Genomic DNA, 19,048 nt, shown 5'->3' with positions numbered 1-19,048 from the left:
AGAGACATGGGGGATTGCAATAAAGATGAGACACAAACCAGACCTTAAAATAAGAACATCTGAAAACGATGTAGGTGCAGTCTGGTAGCTCAAGTATTTGCTTTAAAAAACAGAGCTAGACTCCTGGTTGTTGGAGACAAGTGAACAACTTGAGGATAATAAACCTGTCAGAGGGGCTGAAGGATCAGAGCTCATGTTCTTATAGGCTGGATCTGGATTGTGCTTTGATTCGAGTTGAAGACAAAAATATTTCAGAAATGCTGACATGTCCTACGGGAGAGAAATATTTAAAGTATCATATTTGACTAAGTGCTATTTTTTAATTTTTCTTAAAAGGCAGTGTTCGTTGAACTGAGCACCTCTGATTTATTTCCCATGATTTTAAGAATGAAGCGATGAGTTCATGTTTACTCACAGAGCTTTGTTGGAGGCTTTGACCACTGGCAGCAGCCTCAGAAGAGCCTCCTCTGAAGCAGAGTATTTCTTCAGGTCAAACACATCCAGATCTTCTTCTGATGACAGTAAGATGAAGACCAGAGCTGACCACTGAGCAGGAGACAGTTTATCTGTGGAGAGACTTCCTGATCTCAGGGACTGTTGGATCTCCTCCACTAGAGAACGATCATTCAGTTCATTCAGACAGTGGAACAGATTGATGCTTTTCTCTGCAGACAGATCCTCACTGAGCTTCTCCTTGATGTACTGGACTGTTTTCTTATTGGTCTGTGAGCTACTTCCTGTCTGTGTCAGCAGACCTCGTAGGAGAGCCTGATTGGTCTGCAGTGAAAGACCCAGGAGGAAGCGGAGGAACAAGTCCAGGTGTCCATTTGGACTCTGTAAGGCCTTGTTCACAGCACTCTGGTAGAAGTGTTTCTCTGCAGATTCTCCTGTTTCAGACTTCTGGGAGGTTGTTTGTTGTTGTTCCAGCAGATTGAGTCCAGAGTTGCTGAAGGTCAGATGGACATGAAGAGCAGCCAGAAACTCCTGAACACTCAGATGGATGAAGCAGAACACCTTGTCCTGGTACAGTCCGCTCTCCTCTTTAAAGATCTGTGTGAACACTCCTGAGTACACTGAGGCTGCTGTGATATCGATGCCACACTCTGTCAGGTCTGATTCATAGAAGATCAGGTTTCCTTTCTGCAGCTGATCAAAAGCCAGTTTTCCCAGAGACTCAATCATCTTCTTGCTCTCTGGGCTCCAGTGTGGATCTGTTGCACGTCCTCTATTATACTTGACCTTCTTCACTTTGGCCTGAACCACCAGGAAGTGGATGTACATCTCAGTCAGGGTGTTGGGCAGCTGTCCTCCCTCTCTGGTTTTCAGGACACGCTCCAGAACTGTAGTAGTGATCCAGCAGAAGACTGGGATGTGGCACATGATGTGGAGGCTTCGAGATGTCTTGATGTGGGAGATGATCCTGCTGGCCTGCTCCTCATCTCTGAATCTCTTCCTGAAGTACTCCTCCTTCTGTGGGTCAGTGAACCCCCTGACCTCTGTCACCCTGTGAACATACTCAGGGGGGATCTGGTCTGCTGCTGCAGGTCGTGTGGTTATCCAGACGTGAGCAGAGGGAAGAAGATTCCCCCTGATCAGGCTTGTGAGAAGTACATCAACTGTGGTGGGCATCGTAACATCAGTCACAGTTTTGTGGAAGTCCAGAGGAAGTCGACACTCATCCAGACCATCAAAGATGAACACAACCTGGAAGTCTTCAAAGCTGCAGATTCCTGCTTCTTTGGTTTCAGTAAAGAAGTGATGAACAAGTCCCACCAAGCTGAACTTTTCCTCTTTCAGCACATTCAGCTCTCTGAAAGTGAATGGAAATATGAACTGGATGTCCTGGTTGGCTTTGTCTTCAGCCCAGTCCAGGCTGTATTTCTGTGTTAAGACTGTTTTCCCAATGCCAGCCACTCCCTTTGTCAGCACTGATCTGATTGGTTCATCTCTTCCAGGTGTGTCTTTAAAGATGTCTTCTTGTCTGATGGTTGTTTCTGGTCCGTCTGGTTTCCTGGATGCTGTTTCAATCTGTCTGACCTCATGTTCATCATTGACCTCTGCAGTCCCTCCCTCTGTGATGTAGAGCTCTGTGTAGATCTGATTCAGGAGGGTTGGTTTTCCTGCTTTAGCGATGCCCTCAAACACACGCTGGAACTTCTTCAGCTTAGACTTAAGTTTAGGCTGACACTTCTGAAGAGCATCTGAATCAAAAAAAGGAAAAAAGAAGGAAAAATACAAATCTGGTCTGAAGGAGCTATCTGACGTACTTTGTCCTTTGTTGAGCCTATCATACGTTTTAGTTTTTAATATACTTATTCTACCAGAAAACCAGAAAAAAGGGGCTACAGGAATTCCTAAATGTAATTCCTGAAAACAGCCACATTAAATGTTTTGAACCTACACATCTGTATTGCTTTGCAGCTTTTCATATGTACCTGATGCCAACATGTGCAGGCTAAACAGGTTTCTGCTTTCTGTGCCTCTTCTCCAAACTTTGTCACCAAAAATAACAACACTGCTATGTTATTTAAATAAGCATCTGAGAGAGATTCAGTAATTCACATTTAATTCTTGTCGTAAATTACAATGGCGAAAGATAATGTAAACCCTTTCTGGCCACACTAAACATGTTCCTTCTCGTTTGGCTCTTGGCGAAGGCAGTCGCACTTTTCTCCTCTTCTCCTTCCCCTTATCTTCCCTGCTTAGCCTCTTGTGTCTTTGTCTTGTCTCATGTGTATTTCACTTCCCTGGAACACTCTCTCACAGTCTGTGTCTAAAAACCTAAAAGAGCATTATGGATTTGATCAACTGGTCTCTGAATGCTATTGACACCCTTTTCTCAACGAGTTGTCTGGGCTCGGGAGAGCCCGAGTGCCCTGGAGGGACTTTCCCTGCCGGATACACGATGGACGAGTGGCAGACATGGAGGATCGTGTGCCTGGCGGGACTGTCGATCGAGGACGCTGAAGATATGTACCTATTCGGAACCATGATAACAGGGTTCTTGCTGATCGGAGCTGGCTTGGCCCTGGTTTATCGGAGAATTAAGAAAGCGGAACCGGCTGTTCAAACCCCCACAAGGCTGCCCGCTGGGATTGAAAGGATGGGACGAGGTGCGGCTTCTCAGAAAGGGCTCAGTGAATGCAGCATGGTTAAGAGCTTGGAGGCGCTAACGGCTGCAGTGAAGGCTCAGAATAACACCTCTGAGTGTATATTGGATTACATCAAGGAAGAATCCACTCGGAACAACACCTTGGGGCGGAAGCTGGATTACATCGCGGATCAGTTGGCTGCGGTCGTGAAGTCTCAGAATCTGCTCTGTGAGCAAAAGCCTGAAAAGACCACAGAATTGAAGGTAAATAACATAATTGAGAGGCTCGCAGCTATCCAGCGGGAGATTGAGAGACCAGTGTCGGTGTCGGAGTGTTAAAAACAGCTTGAAATTCTCATGAGTTGTTTGTAAAAGAAAAATCACAAATCATATAATGCGGCTACCCCTTCGGCGCCAGCTGTGGGCTCAAGGCCTGAGCTGAACAAAAACTCCCTGATAACGACTGTGTTGAGTCTGTTCCTTCCCATTCCATGCAAGGCCACCTGGGTTGGCTGGTAGACTGTTTACTTAGCCTGATAGGGCGGAGGACACTGTCTCAGCTGAACTATGGACACGCACACACATACATTTACACTGATAAGCACTCACACATCCCCCCTCCCCTTCCAATGCCTTCGATGCTTGTTGCCTCCTGGGAACACGAGGCGGGTCTGGGCCCACGCTGGAGAGTCGGCGCAGTGGCAGGATGGCTGCTGTGTTGCCTGGGATTACTCCTTATCCCCTAACCAACCTTGTTGTTGGTCACGTGCTCTATAATGTTGTACTGTGGACATTTATGTGCTTTCTGTGCAGAGGAGTTTTTTTGTTTCCTGTTCTCATGCTGTCCTCCTGTAGCCCAGCATGAGCAGAGGTCTCTTTTTTCCCCTTGTACTTTCCCATTGTAGTGTAGATTTCAGTGTTTTTTCTATAATGCAACGTTCTCTGACTTGTATCCCCATGTGATGTCTGTGTTGTGTGTGTATGGTCGGGGGGCGGGTTCATTCCACTGCAGGGCAACCTGACACTGCAGGTGATGAATAAAATTTGAACTTGAACTTGATTATATAAAAATGTGGCATTTAAGTCAAATGACTCATGCTTTTCTTCTTTAAGGCAATCAGTTTGCATGGTTTTTAAAAGTAAAGAACACTTGTGTTTAATTAAATACAGCTCACATTAGATCTAAGTAGTTTCACAGGTTTATGACGTCCATGTAGTTTAGAAAATACATTTGCAGGCATGTAACAAATCCAAACATTCGTCGTAGAATGACGTTCTTGCCCTCTCCTTTTTCTTACAGTGAATTCTGAGGTTTCACTTTCACATCTCAACAAACTGCAAGGTGACCATTTTTATTCATGGTATCTGATGCATGACCTCACCTTGTTGAGCAGATGGATCAGAGTTCAAACGCAGCTGAGAGAAAAGAGAAGGATCTTTGATCTGAAGATGTTTGATTGTTATCTTGCATGCTTTGTCTCCTTTTTTCCTCACTGTGTCGATGAAGCTGCGTGCCTTATCTGCTCTGGCTAGGTTCTTCTCCAGTATCGATTCTTTCTCCAACTCATTTAAGACAGTGTCACATACGAGGGCCTCAAGCAGCTGTGTGAGGATTTCTGTTGTTACCCTCCAGACAAAGGCTGACCGCACCCTGGCAAGCTCCTCCTCTACAGAAACAAGAAAGAGACATAAACATGCTTCTCAGTCGACATCATGTGAAAAATATTCTAACTTTGTTGAATTAACACTTCATCATCTCATCAACAAATACTGAATTTTAGGATGTGTGGGGTTAAAATTATGCCAGCTTAAAATGAAACTGAAGAAAATATTGAAACTGAAAAATAATATTGTAACCGATACACAGATGATCTGTATTGCTATACAGACGGGCAGGTATACAGGTATACTATGAACAAATATACATATATAAAGATGAAGCACTGTGAGGTAAACAGATCTACAGAGTGCTATGAAAATATCTACAGTAGTGGAAGCGTAGCTCTCTGAACAGACTATAACAGTGTAGGCACTATAACAGAGACTACACCATGTCAGTGTCCTAAAACTACAGCAGTAACCAACGTGGTGAATGTTGATAATGAAAGGATCATGGTCACTGGGAGGAGGAGTGTAGAAGGGTTAGGTGAGTGTGGATGGAAAGGCTCAGCGGGGACTGAGTTCAGTAGGGTGACAGCTGTGGGGAAGAAGCTGTTCCTAAACCTGCTGGTTTTAGTCTGAAGGCTCCTGTAGCGCCTCCTGGAGGGGAGGAGGAGCTGGAAGAGTTTATTGGCAGTATGAGAGGAGTCCGAGAATGATGCATACTCGGCGTAGACATCTCTTCTTGCGGACATCCTCAATGCCAGGAAGTGGAATCCCTGTGATGTGTTGGGCGCTGCAGTGCCTTGCGGTCAGCAGCAGAGCAGTTCCCACACCAGACTGTGACACAGTTGGTCAGGATGCTCTCTATCACACAGCGGTGGAAGTTGATTCTTCTTCAGTATCCTAAAGAAAAAGAGGCCCTGATGGGCCTTCTTGACCAGGCTGGAGGTGTTAGTTGACCAGGACAGATTCTCAGAGATGTGGATCCCCAAGAACTTGAAGCTGGAGACCCGTCCAAGGATGGAGTTGGATGCATACTAAGGTCTGCAGTCATAGAGGAACGGGCTCAGCACACAGCCCTGTGGAGTGCCAGTGTGAGTGTGACAGTGGTAGAGCTGTTATGGCCTGACCTAACATGCTGAGGTCTGTTGGTCAGAAAGTCCATGAGCCATGATCCAGGTACAGATGGAGTTGTTGAGTCCAAGATCCACACGTTTGGTGATCAGCTTGGAGGGAAGAACTGTACTGAATGCTGAGCTGAAGTCAACTAACAGTATTTTTGCATGAGTACTCTTGTTGTCCAGGTGTGAGAGTACACAGTGAAGAGCTGTGGATACAGCATCCTCTGTACTCCATTGATTTGATAGACAAATTGGTGAGGATCCAGTGTGGGGGGCAAGCATGCCCTGTAATGCATCAGGGCCAGCAGCTTTTTGAGCTTTGCTTTGTGTAATGTTATAAATACTTGGATAATCCTCAGAGTCTCTGGACTTTTACTTAGAGATATTATATTCAGTCCTGTGGGTAGTTATATATTTAAAAATATATTATCCTCTATGGTTACTCTGGTATGAATGACTCTGAATCACTTTATGGTAAATAACACACTATTGGCAAAAATAAAAAACTGTGAAAGAATTCCAGATGACAAGTCTGTAGTTCGACATACAAGTGACGACCTTTGACCTTCATCAGTTTTTATTTAATTGTGTCAGAGAAACTCAAACGTGCTCTTCATGCAGCTGAGTACATTCAGTGTTTAAAACGGAAGCTGTGCAGGTCTGAGATCAGCAGCTTTGTGAAACACCAAGCTGAGGTCCTGTTAATGCTGATATATAGTGACACAGTTACATTTCAATTTAATTCAATTTTATTCATATAGCGCCAAATCACAACAACAGTCACCTGAAGGTGCTTTATATTGTACAGTAGATCGTACAATAACAGATACAGAGAAAAACCCAACATTCATATGATACAGGGGTGATTAATCCTTTTGACTTTGTTTTTATCCATAAAACAGCTGCAGCTTTCACTACAGCACATGTGGTGCTTTAACCTTTGTACTGTTTGCATCAGTTCATTCTGCAGTTAACATGTGAACATGTTGGATGATCTGTCTGCTGTCACTGGGTGGTGCTGAGGTCTGAATCTGAGGGCAGCTCCTGCAATCACAAAGAGAACAGAACCATCACAAACTGAAATATAAAGTTTATCTCAAATCTGAAATAGAGCTGATCCTTCTGTCCTCACACACCCAGGATCTGAAGTTCTTCTCTTACATTTCTTTAGTTCTTCAGCTCTGCTCACATACGAGCTGTTTATTTCTTAAAGCCGTATATACCAACAGATTTTCCAATATAATGTTAACCTTTGAGTTGTTGGTGCTTTGTGAATGTGAATCTGCATACATGAGCAGACGGAGCAGGTTTCAGTCCTGGTTCAGTCTGCTGCTGCACCGTGGTCACCAACATACAGAGGTATCATAACAAATATTAATGCTTTTTTCCCTCTCAAAGGATGTAAGCTGTACTGCACATGTAACTTTGTGAACTTACCTCAATAAGAATGATTCAGACTGTTTTATTTAACCTGAATATTTGAAACAAACTTAGTAAAAACAATACACAGAGTCAGTGCTAAAAATGTAATCCGAGGAAAAATGAAACACACATTTTAACTTAAGCTGCCAAGCAGAAGTATTTGGTTTGAGTACATAAATATTAGGCTTTGCTATTTAATCTGTAATTAATGATTAATGAGGGGTTACTGAAGTGCAAGCCTTTTTTAAAATATGTGTTAATATCCTTACAGATGTGGCAAAAGAGTGAAAACATGCTGCTGTTTGCACATATTTAATAATCAGCTCTGCACAGGAGCTGCAGCAGAGTGCAGCCTGTTGCCTTACAGTGTAATACTCATAATAAAAGTACAGTAACTGTGGTTAGTTACTGACTGAGCAGCCCGGTGCGTTTCTGCTCATTTCGTTCACCTGCACGGGTTAGCTAAACAAACTTTACAAAACAAGTTTTGCCGATAGCCGAGTGCCCATCTTAGCTAGCTAGCTAAGGATGTTAGCTACAGATTAGCTTACAAACACCTTTCACTTACCAAAAATATTGTGGCGGCTCTCAGGTCCTTCTGTCAGGCAGACACTGAAGAACACCTGAGTCTGTCAGTTTGAAACAGTCGGTAAACGCTGGACCTCCTCTCAGCGTCCCCGCTCTATGTGCCGTTCAGAGATACGCAAGTTTCTTCATGACTGCGGCTGCTGCAGATATTAGGTCGTCCATGATTTCTACAGTCACTGGTCAGCAATATAATGTGCGCAAACATATGTGGCTCATATATGTGGCTCTGAAGCCCCGCCCCTCAAGCGCACCCTCAGATGCCGAAGCAGTGCCAACTAATTGAAGCTGAAAAAATAACTGTACGTGGAAAAAAACGATGTAAGTGTGAAAACCACATGAACAGTGAGTTTTTTCTTTAAATTTCTATATTTATGTTTTTTCACTATCATTTCACTTTCAATACATTTGTTTCAGTTTCAATATTTCTTCAGTTTCATTTTAAGGTGGCATCGTTTTAACCTCATATGTGGGTTCAAAGTACAAAAAAGTCCAGTTGTTTCTCTGCCAAACTCCTTAGACTGGAAGTTCTCATGTTATATTAATGTCCCACAGAAAGATTAAGGCAAAGATTAGGACAGGTTACAACTCGTGAATTTTATGTACTTGTCACAGTTACAAAAAAGAATCTGCCTGAAGTCTATACATCCATACGTCTCATCATACAAAGCACTGATCTCCTACCTGCTGATGGAGCTGCTTTGGCTGGCTGTTCTTTAGGTTCTTCCATCATCTTTCTATAAAAACACGAGAAGATGATTTTACCAAAAGAAACAGTGAACACAGTCTGGGTGTCACATCATATGAATTTGTGTCATGGTTTAGTGTACGGGCCACACACACTGAAACTGATCTGTGTGAAAGAACACATCGACGACATGTGAATGTAGTGATAACCTCGTCATAATAGAGGTTTTTACTTTTTCACATATTTGTTCAGTATAATGATTAAATAATCTGACAATACAAACCTAAAATACTTTGTTCCCTGTCTGCGACTTTGTGCGTCTCTGCTGTTAGTGCTTAAAGGAAGTTTTAAACTTAAAATCCTTCCCCACATATGTGACTGTGGTCTCTGGGGCCATTATCCTGAAACACTGGGGCTCAGCCCTGAAAGCTTTGCTATCTTCACCTGATAACAGCAGCTGTTTAAAGTTATTGAGTTTGACAGGGAAGTGAATGTAAATGTGAGACACTGTGTGCTCACAGCTAAAGGCTGCAGTCAGCTGTGTCAGAGCGTCCAATGATCCTTTAATAAACACTCAGAGCTCCATGTTGATGAAGCTGTCATGTGTGAGCTTGTGAGGCTCCTTTAAACTGGCTCTGCTCTGTCAGATGCTCACCTCTTCTTCACTGTCTCTGCTGCACTCTCCATCTCCTCTCTCTCTCTGCTGTCCTGTTTAAAAAAAACAAACAAATCAGCGTTAGCCAATCAAACTCTGTGCAGATGCTCCAGCTACAGCTGATATGTCATTCAGCTGTTCATCAATCAGCTTCTGCTGCTGTTTATTCGGCTCTTACTCTGAACAGGTGCAGATCTAGGAAGATTTTCTTGGGGTGTCAAAATCAAAGCGTTTGTTTTTTCAAACACACGTGCAGGTGTTTATATCACATATGGTTTAAATGATTCAAATGCAGTAAGTATACATGTTTCATATATCGTCTATAACTGAATTATGTTCTGTAGCCTACATAATGAAACACTTTAGTTGCATAAAACGTGAATTTTGATTTTATGTACTGTATATGTCACAGCATCGCAGTGTGGATGTGGAGAAGAGAGGACCCAAACGCAGGACTCACAGGTGGTGAAGGCTGGTGTTTATGACAGAATGACAGAGCCTGAGATGGATGACTGACTGGAAGACCAGCTGAACAGAAACGACACATGTGGGACTGACAAAGACACTGAACTGGAGCAGGGCAACTGAAACACTCCAAGTTGGTGACTTTTGGAGATTTGTTTCCCTGGATGATTGAGAATGCATCAAGATGAAACACAAAAGGAAGCTCACCGCTTTTAGCAGCTCCCCCACCCCCTCAATCACTCACTGAGTGATTGAGGGGGTGGGGGAGTGGAGTGTTTCAGTGTTTCAGTTTGCCATCTTAGGGAGAAATCAACACACATGGGTGTATGTCCTTTGTTGCTGACATTTATTGATGAAAACAGTACAAAAAACCAACCATTTGTACACATATTTACAAATGGCCTGCTGAGTGGTGCATGGAGCATGTTCATTGGTTCATGGACCTCCCTGAACTAATGGCATTTATTGCAATTGTCATCTTGCAGGGGGTTTACAGGGTTCCATCGGTAAATGACTGCTGGTCAGCAAACCTGGGAAACCCACAGATAATTGGAACTATGGCACGAAACCGCTTCCAAGACATCATGCAACACTCCACTCCCCCACCCCCTCAATCACTCACCCCCACTCCCCTCCCTCCAGAATTCCTAGGTAACGACCTAATATACATATGAACGACTCCAGCATTTGACTGACTGCTCTCCGGCTTTTAAAGGTAGAAACGCAAAATGATGACTCCGCAGGGGTCTAAGGTAGAAAACCAAAATGACTGCTCTCCGGGGGTCTAAGTGTTAAACACCTTTGTTCCCTTTTTGTTAAGAAATAGAAAAACACTCCACACAAAAATACTGCAAAAGGAAACTGTTGCCTTATATAAAGAGTGTATGAACTCAAAATGCACATTTCACTTAAAAATTAAGATGTGAACAAATCAACTTGTTAGATATTCTTCTCCTGTTGAAAAAACCCCCAAAAAGAAATAAATAAGTCTTCTCATCAGATATTGATGCTTCTTTCCTGTGTGACAGAAAATAGGAGACAGATGTTTGTTTGTTTTTTAAGTTAATTCCCAATAAAGCTGTTTTACTGCTAACTACATTGCTGTCTGTATTATTGCTGAAGTCCTAAACGATCACCTTTAAAGTAGAGCTGGGCGATATGAGATTTTTTCATATCACGATATGTTTTTTTCATTTCAGGCGATAACGATATCTATCACGATATAAGCCAAATAACTATATTTGTAAGATTTAAATGTGCCGTTGCTCACAAGTAAAATGTGAAATAATCAGCAGCTTGTTTTTATTTAAATATTTATTTCCCATAATAAGTTCAACAGGGTAGATGTACTTAAGGAACATGAGACTTTTTCAGATAAATAAAGGCAAATATTGCAAACTACACAAAAGGCAGCCGCTAAAGCGTTTAAGTTTCAAAATAGAACAAACGAAACAGACTACTAAATTGTCAATTCCACTTAGAAACAAAATATTAATTCTAAAAATAAATCTTAGTTTGTTTACAGAAGAACAGACAAAACTGACTAACTTTTGTCAATATCAAATAAACTGAGAACTAAAAGGAAATTCTCAATCTCTCCTTGTTGTATAGCTGAGCTTTTCAAACAGTTGTAACAGTTACTTTAGTCTGACAAAAGCCGAATGACGAATTAGCGCTTCCAGTCAGAGACTGAGGCTACGTCCACACGTACACGGGTATTTTTGAAAACAGAGATTTTCCGTTTTCGTTTTAAAAAATAATCCCGTCTACACATAAAGGCAGAAATGAAGGAAAACGCTGCTATGAACATGCCAAAGCAGCAGGTGGCGCTAGATTCCTAACCGTGCAGAAATGTTGGCCAATCAGAAGTCTAGAAGCCTCGGTGGGAAAAAGTAAACAAAGCTGGGGCATAGAAGCAGAACCGAGTCGTATGTGTGGAGGGACAGTAACTGTGTGTATATGTAAGCATTTAAACACTGCAGAGAGTAGAATTAACAGTATTGTAGAAATTCATTTCACCGAAACAATAATGTGGCGCACAGTGTGACGCATGCACCAGTTTATTGTATTTCCAGACTTGCTTTCGGCACATTTACAGTGCACGCTACTCTGTTTTTTGTCAGACTTGAAATAGCCGAAATACCTTCACACTACGGGACTTCTATGGCTCTTCTGTTCGACAATCTCTCCGGCGTTGGAACCATCATCTGTTTTCTCTTCGGTCACGCTCGGTTGATTTTTCTAGTCGGCACACTCATTTCCTCCATTACCCGCTGGCTGCTTCCCAAACAAACACACGTGCGGCTACTTAGTTTGGATTGGCTGACCTTTTTTTTTTTTTTTTTTTTTTTTTAAAGAGGACAAGAGCGGCGAGGTCTATCGCAATAGTTTAATTTTTCTATCGAGAAAAAGTTATATCGCGATACATATCGTTATCGTTCTATCGCCCAGCTCTACCTAGAAACCAGGTCAATGTGTCTGTAGGTTCAGTCATCCAGGTCATGTGATCTAAGGAGCTTGGAGAGAAAAGAGACGTCTTTAAGTTTCTGGAAGACGTTTCATCCGAGAAGCTTCTTCAGCTCTAAAACCAAACGGTGGAGAGTCCCAGATATTTAAACCTGAGAGGGAAAGAAAGCATGTCGCTGACCCACCACTGATGTTATTTCAAGGAGGAAACTGAGAGCCTTTGCACCAGGAGCACAAACATCAGCTCCAGCAATGATCCACTGATGTGTTTTTATTCCATGTATGAATGTTGTTATTGACAGAGATGACGTTTGTGTGTCAGTGATGCAGTGACTGTTGTTGTTACCTGTACAGGCTGGTTAGACTCTATGAAACAGATCATACAGATCTCTGCATGTTAGAAGAGACTATTAAAGGTCATGAATGAGACAAAGGCAGGGAGGCGTCCTTTACAGCTAAACAGCAGAGTGAGAGAACAGCCAGCACCTCTACATTTATCACATTATACAGCACATGTATGATACTGACAGGGATGAGAAGAATTTAGTGATTCTGATCCCATCATTGATATTACTTATTGATTCTCAGTAGCTCTGCTCTGACAGTCACCACCATCACTGAGCAGCATATCAAAGACATTTGTGCACATTAACTGCATGTTGTGGCTCAAATGTTTGTGCATGTTGGAGGCATTTCCTCTTTGTTGTGATCAGTGTGGGTCATTACTCAAAACAGTCATTATTACACATATTACACAGAACACTTTGATTAAAAGTAATGGAGTACGTTACTTCATTACTCCTCATAACATTACTTTGATGTTAAAATGAACAAATGAGCATGTAACAACATAAAGCTGAGGTACAGCCCCACACACCAACACAGATCCTGATGAGGTCACGTGATGTTTCTCTGAGTGTTTATGAACACAAATCAAAGATGAAACAGCACAAAGACACTTCAAAGTGATTCTACTGTAGAAACATGAACAGGTAGAAACCTGCAGCCTGACTGCTCATCACTTTGTTACCTGTTCAAGTTCAGCAGCAGCAGCTCACTTTATCACGGTGCTGGTCTGGGGTCAGTGTTTACTCAGCTTTAACTCACTCTGGGTTCTAGGTTAGCCTAGCTTTAGCTTAGTGTTAGCTTAGCGTTAGCATGCTGTGTGCTAGCTTAGCGCCAGAGCTCTGCAGGTGTCTCCTGTGTAAATATTAATCACAGTGACAGTAAAGGAGGTAAAGGGCTGTGACATCATCACGTACGCTGCGTCCTCTGTGGGCTCTGAGTGAACTCAAAGTACAAACTACAAGTACACAAACACGAACGTAGCTCAGAGTGGCGGACACACTCGGCCTCGTTGGTCCAGCTGTGAGTCCGTTACCGTGAACTATGGAGCGGCAGATTTGTGCTGAACTAAGCTGCACACAGCTGATGTTAGCCAGGAAACATTACACACTGACTTTAATGGAGAGACCGGAAATACAAACACACACAGTTTGTTGTGTGAAGAAATCAAACACGAGCTGAACAAACAGTAAAGTTCCTAAAGACAAACTGTTAAAGGAGGAAACAAAGCAAACTTACAGTTTCTTCACACACCAACAACAAGCTCCACTCCACACCTGGACACTAAACACGGACACACAGGTGAGCTGCTTCCTGGAAGGAGGCGGGACTCCACCTGAAACTCAGCACAGGTGGGAGGGGCTCAGCTCTGTGTGTGCTGATGTGTTAACTTTAAAAATATGCCGTCTGACTGCTCAGACTGAGTCAGAGTAAAGTTCACATGCTGACGTGTGGAGACATGAAACCTTGTTGTAGCTGCAGGTGTGAACACACTGATCCCAGATCAGCTCTGCTGTATTTGTAACATGAACATTTCTGCTGCAAAGCTTCAAATGTTCAGCATGTTTCTCTGTTTCCAGTCTATAGATCCAGTCACACTTTCTACCTTCACCTGTGCAGTAAAGACTGAGAGCAGAGCTGAAAGCAAGCGTCCAATCAGTGAGCAGCATCAACACCTGAGCTTCATTCAGACTCTGTTATTGAAGATGTTGTTGGTACAAAGTTCATCTGCTGCTCACATGAATCCATGAAAGATTTATTTCACTGAATGTTTCTTCAAAGCTCATTTCAACCTGTTGAAGTCATGAATGAAAGTGCAGACTGAGAGTGGATCACATGATGTTTGAGGTGTGTCATGTGACATGTTCAGTATTGTCACACATGTCTAGATTGTCCCTGATATCATAGCTGCTCAAACACTGATGATTATATTTGAAGAATTATTCCTGATGGCAGCAAAGTTTGAATGGAGCTCTCTGTCTGTGCTGATTTGTCGCCCTCTGGAGGTCAAAGCACAAACTGCATGATGTCACTGTAACCACCACAGAGACAGGAAGTGTTTTTATGACTGAAACACTGAAATGATGCTAACGGCTGTCGTTAGGCTCACTGACAGCAGTGCTGATGTGTTCATGTCAAACACTGGCTCAGGTCAGGCTCCTTCATCCTTCTCCAGCGTGAGGCCGCCCTCAGACCCACAGGAGCCCTGACCTTTGACCTCCTGACCCTAACCATTTTAGTCTTGTTGCATCTTTAAATGCAAATCCATCCAAACTGTAGCCGAGCAAAAGAAGCTGGAAGTTGTTCTATGAATGATGTTGTTGAAGGAGCTTGGAAAGAAAAGCGTCTGGACTTCTTTAAGTTGCTTGAAGAGGGACATGGACGTCTTAACGCCCACTCACATCCTGGGACATTTGATCACAGGAAATCACATGATAGCGTGGGGCTAGATCTCACAATGGGTTCACCCAAAACCTTGGCTGATTGAGACCCACACCCGTTTTCACGGAGGAGGAGTTTCACATCCTGAACATGTGACAGCCTGGTTTAAAGGGACCAAAAGTAACTGGACACCTGATTCAGTTCAGGTTTATTCATCCGCTCCAAACCACAGCAGCAGTCACCTGCAGGGAACCAGCTGATCCATGTAACTGGGGACAGACCACAGCCCAGAGCACTGGTTCATGATGTGTTTGCGGACTGTAGGTTGTTTGGATAGAGATGAGATGTACACAGCAGTCTGTCTCTAATGTTTAATGAAATGTTCTGAAGATGATAATAACTTGTGATTTTCTTTTGAATGAATCTTTAATCGTGTTGTAGGGCCTCTGACTCTCATGAAGATTTTCACATCAATGTGCTTTTCACAAAGATATTAACAATGAAAATGACGTGCAGCCCTGAACTACTCATGCGTTAACTCAGCGGTTCCCAACCCCCGGGTCACGGACCGGTCCGTGAGTCGTTTGGTACCGGGCCGTGAGAGTCGAGGCTCAGTGTGAAATTGATGGTTGATAGGTTTGTAGCATAAACCTGTTCGCTGGATCGTTCAATCCAGCTACACAGCAAAGCAAGACACGAGTAGTTCTTTATGTTTCTCGTGCACGGGAGAGAACTGGACCAATGCCGTTCCTTCGCTTGACCACAGTCGCTCTCGTCCGTTCCCTCGTAACACTGTTCTTTTATTGAGGTTACATGAATATACATAGGTTCATTAACATACACGTGAACAAAGGTACCAGTCTGTATGTTATGTAGGTGTGTGTGTGTGTGTGTGTGTGTGTGTGTGTGTGTGTGTGTGTGTGTGTGTGTGTGTGGAGTCAGAGTGTGACCCCATAAACGACTTCCCTAAACCTGCTGGTCTGGAAGTCCAGCAGTTCATCTAAACAAAAGGCACTTAGACTAAAACAGACATCCTACCACAAAACAATAAGAAGGTAGCACCTCTCCCATGATCCCAGGACGTGGGTGTGAATGCCAGAACACTCTGGAGTCACACAAAGTCTTTAAAGACTACTATCATTACACAATTGGTTCTACACCTCTAAGCATATATGGTTAGATATTCCCCAATAACAATGACAATGATAAAATATAAATCCAACAATGGTTTTCAGGGTTTTTATCGTTAACTTCGTTTCCCTGGGTCTTTTCCCGTGTTGTAGTCGTGTGTCTTATTTTGAAAGAAATGTTTACGCGTTACCATAGCGACCAGAGAGCATTAAGGCTGCAGACAGGTGCATCCAACAACATTTTATTTTCCCTTATTTGATTTATGGACCTAACTGTATGAACTGGACTTTGGCTTTAATGCTGCTCCTCTTCATCATTGCTGTGTTGCATTTCCATCATTCTGCTGCTGGATTCACTGCAGGCTTTAACAAACACTCCTTTGGGTCCAGGCCCAGCCACGTGTTTGTAAGCTGCTGTGCTCCTCACAAATAAAGCCTGAAGCAGCTCAGACTGTTAGAAGCAGCACTGAGCCCTGTTACAGTTATAGTGTTAGAGCAGCGGCTGCAGCCTACAGCATTTAAACTAGCTGACAGTAAACACATCAGTCCAGATGTTACCACATTACTTTGTGATGCTGAGAGTTAAAGGAGACTGGCTGATTAAAATCCCATTCCTTACATCACCGTCCTCTGCTCTGACTGCTTTCATTTAATCACAATCAGAATACTTTTTTGATCCCAGGGGAAATTATTTAGGTTACAGTGCTGCAGCACAAACAGGAACAAAGACACAACACACTAAGTAAGAAATAGCACAATATACACAATATATACATGCATACATATGAGTCACTTATAAGTAACATGTGAGTGCTGGGGTCTATGACAGCAGGCAGGTCTGTATTTATGTCCAGGCTGACATGAACAGCTAGTAGTTCAGGGTTCAACACTCAGGAAAGTGTGTGACCTTCCACACTGACAGAAGATGCTAAACATGACTTTAAACTGTTGTTTGTTAAAGCCTCACAGATCTGAGAGCAGGGCTCAGTGGGTACATGAGCCTTTATACATGAAGGCTTTCTGTTTCCAGGAGAGGAAACATGTGATCCAGCTGTGTTTGGTCACATGGATCTGCTCTGCATGGATCACCTGACTAAAACATGTTGTTATTATTGTTCTTACAGTCTTAAATCGGTACATCAGGCGGGTCACATGACACCCGGGGGTGACAGCAACATCTTTCCTCTTTAGAAAGCTGCTCTCTGTGCCAGGAGCTGTTGTCACAGTAACAGCAGGAACAGGAAGTCACATGCTCTCTGCTCTGTGATTGGCTGCTTCTTATCTCAGCTTCCTGCAGAGGGTGGGGTCTGCTGATAACGCACACCAACAGAAGTGTGACTTTCACTTCCTGTTTATTGCTGTTGTTCTTAAAGCTCTCAGGCGATGCTGCAGCGCCCCCTGCTGACACAAACTCCTCCCTCTGTCTCAGAGGTCACAGGTCAGCCTGCTGCAGAGGGTCTGCCTGTTCATGGACTTCCTGTTACAGAGACGGGTCTCAGCGTCAACACTAGTTTCTGATTGGACGGTGTGGAAACCGAGCTTCCTCCAGCCGAGTGATGTGTGGATTCATCACTCTCTGTGGATCAGTGTAAGTCTGTGTGTGGGTCAGCTGCAGGACTTGTTTGACCTTTGACCCTGGCAGACAGAGCTGGTTACTGCTGTGTGACTCCTGCCGTCGCTCCACTTTAAATTTTACTTAAAATAAGTCCTGACATGGCCCCGCCCCCTCTGACCTGCTGCTCCTGGATGTGCTGAGGACACAGCGGAGGCTCAGAGGGGGCGGGGCTTTTCCCGTGGCGGTAACCAAACTGCATTAGGTCGCTGCACTGCCAGTGTTTAACCACACCTCTTCTGACTGACCTTTGACATGTTGATTTGATCCTTGTTTAATGACGTCTTTTATCTAGTGATTTAATTCTGTGTATTTATATGTGATGGTGTTCCTGAGTTCAGCCTCAGCTGATATCCACAGACGCTCCTATTGGCTGGTTTTAAAAACACATTTTTCCATTCGCCTTTAGGTCAGGAGATGCACACGCCTACAGTACAGCCAGGGCTAATCTAAAGAAGGGCATCAAAAAAGCCAAACACCATTACAAAAAGAAGGTAGAAGAACACTTCTCCAACTCCAACCCCCGACGCATGTGGCAAGGACTCCAGACCATTACAGACTACAGGACCACCAAACCCTCCCCCGCATCCTCTGATGTCTCCTTCCTCAACGAGCTCAACAACTTTTATGCTCGTTTTGAGCGAGGGAACCCCACAACCACAACCAAAGCAGACATGACGCCAGACCACCACCCTCTGACTCTCTCCCCCACCGATGTAGGAGCGGTGCTGAGCAGGATCAATGTCCACAAGGCTGCAGGTCCCGATGGCATCCCCGGGCGTGTTCTCAGAGCGTGTTCTGGGGAGCTTGCAGGAGTGCTCACAGACATATTCAATCTGTCCTTGGCCCACGCTGTGGTACCGGCCTGCTTCAAATCCACCTCCATCGTCCCGATACCCAAAAACTCCAACCCATCTTGCCTCAATGACTACCGCCCAGTAGCACTCACCCCCATCATCACTAAGTGCTTAGAGCGGCTGGTCCTAGCACACTTCAAATCCTGTCTCCCCCCCACCCTGGACCCCCACCAATTCGCATACCGCTAGAACAGGAGCACAGAGGATGCAGTCTCCATCGCACTGCACTCTGTCCTCTCACACCTGGACAACAGCAACACCTACGCCAGAATGCTGTTTATAGACTTAAGTTCAGCATTCAATACAACCCACCCCTCACAACTCATCAGGAAACTGACAGACCTGGGTATCAGTTCCCTCATCTGCAAATGGTTACTGGACTTCCTGACCAACCGCCCCCAACATGTCCGGCTGGATAACCACTGCTCATCTACCATCACAATGAACACCGGTGTACCACAAGGCTGTGTGATGAGCCCTTTCCTCTACTCCCTCTTCACCCACGACTGCAGACCTGCTGATGGTTCCAACACCATCATTAAGTTTGCAGATGACACCACGGTGATGACACCTCCGCCTACAGGGAGGAGGTGGATCGTCTGGCTGAGTGGTGCGACAGAAACAACC

General features: G+C 43.9%; 1 protein-coding gene across 2 annotated transcripts in view; it reads right to left on the bottom strand.

Moving 5' to 3' along the window:
- Window positions 1-411: 411 nt before the first annotated feature.
- Window positions 412-19,048, bottom strand: part of LOC112432752 (NLR family CARD domain-containing protein 3) — a 75,293-nt gene continuing 56,656 nt past the window's right edge. Inside the window, exons 1-5 of one of the 2 annotated variants that reach the window (XM_076889014.1) lie at window positions 13,680-13,860; window positions 9,165-9,217; window positions 8,506-8,558; window positions 4,474-4,758; window positions 412-2,201 (exon numbers count right to left, since the gene is read on the bottom strand). In XM_076889014.1, coding sequence (XP_076745129.1) covers window positions 412-2,201; window positions 4,474-4,758; window positions 8,506-8,558; window positions 9,165-9,196 — 2,160 coding nt within the window. In that variant the 5' untranslated portion in view covers window positions 9,197-9,217; window positions 13,680-13,860. Of the gene's footprint in view, window positions 2,202-4,473; window positions 4,759-8,505; window positions 8,559-9,164; window positions 9,218-13,679; window positions 13,861-19,048 lie in introns of those variants that run through there. The other variant, XM_076889016.1, reaches the window with a different exon arrangement.

This window comes from Maylandia zebra, linkage group LG2 (genome assembly GCF_041146795.1).
Source record: "Maylandia zebra isolate NMK-2024a linkage group LG2, Mzebra_GT3a, whole genome shotgun sequence".
Lineage (NCBI taxonomy): Eukaryota > Metazoa > Chordata > Actinopteri > Cichliformes > Cichlidae > Maylandia > Maylandia zebra.
The sequence above is the reverse complement of the archived record's forward strand: the minus strand, read 5'-3'. Positions and strand labels throughout refer to the sequence as shown.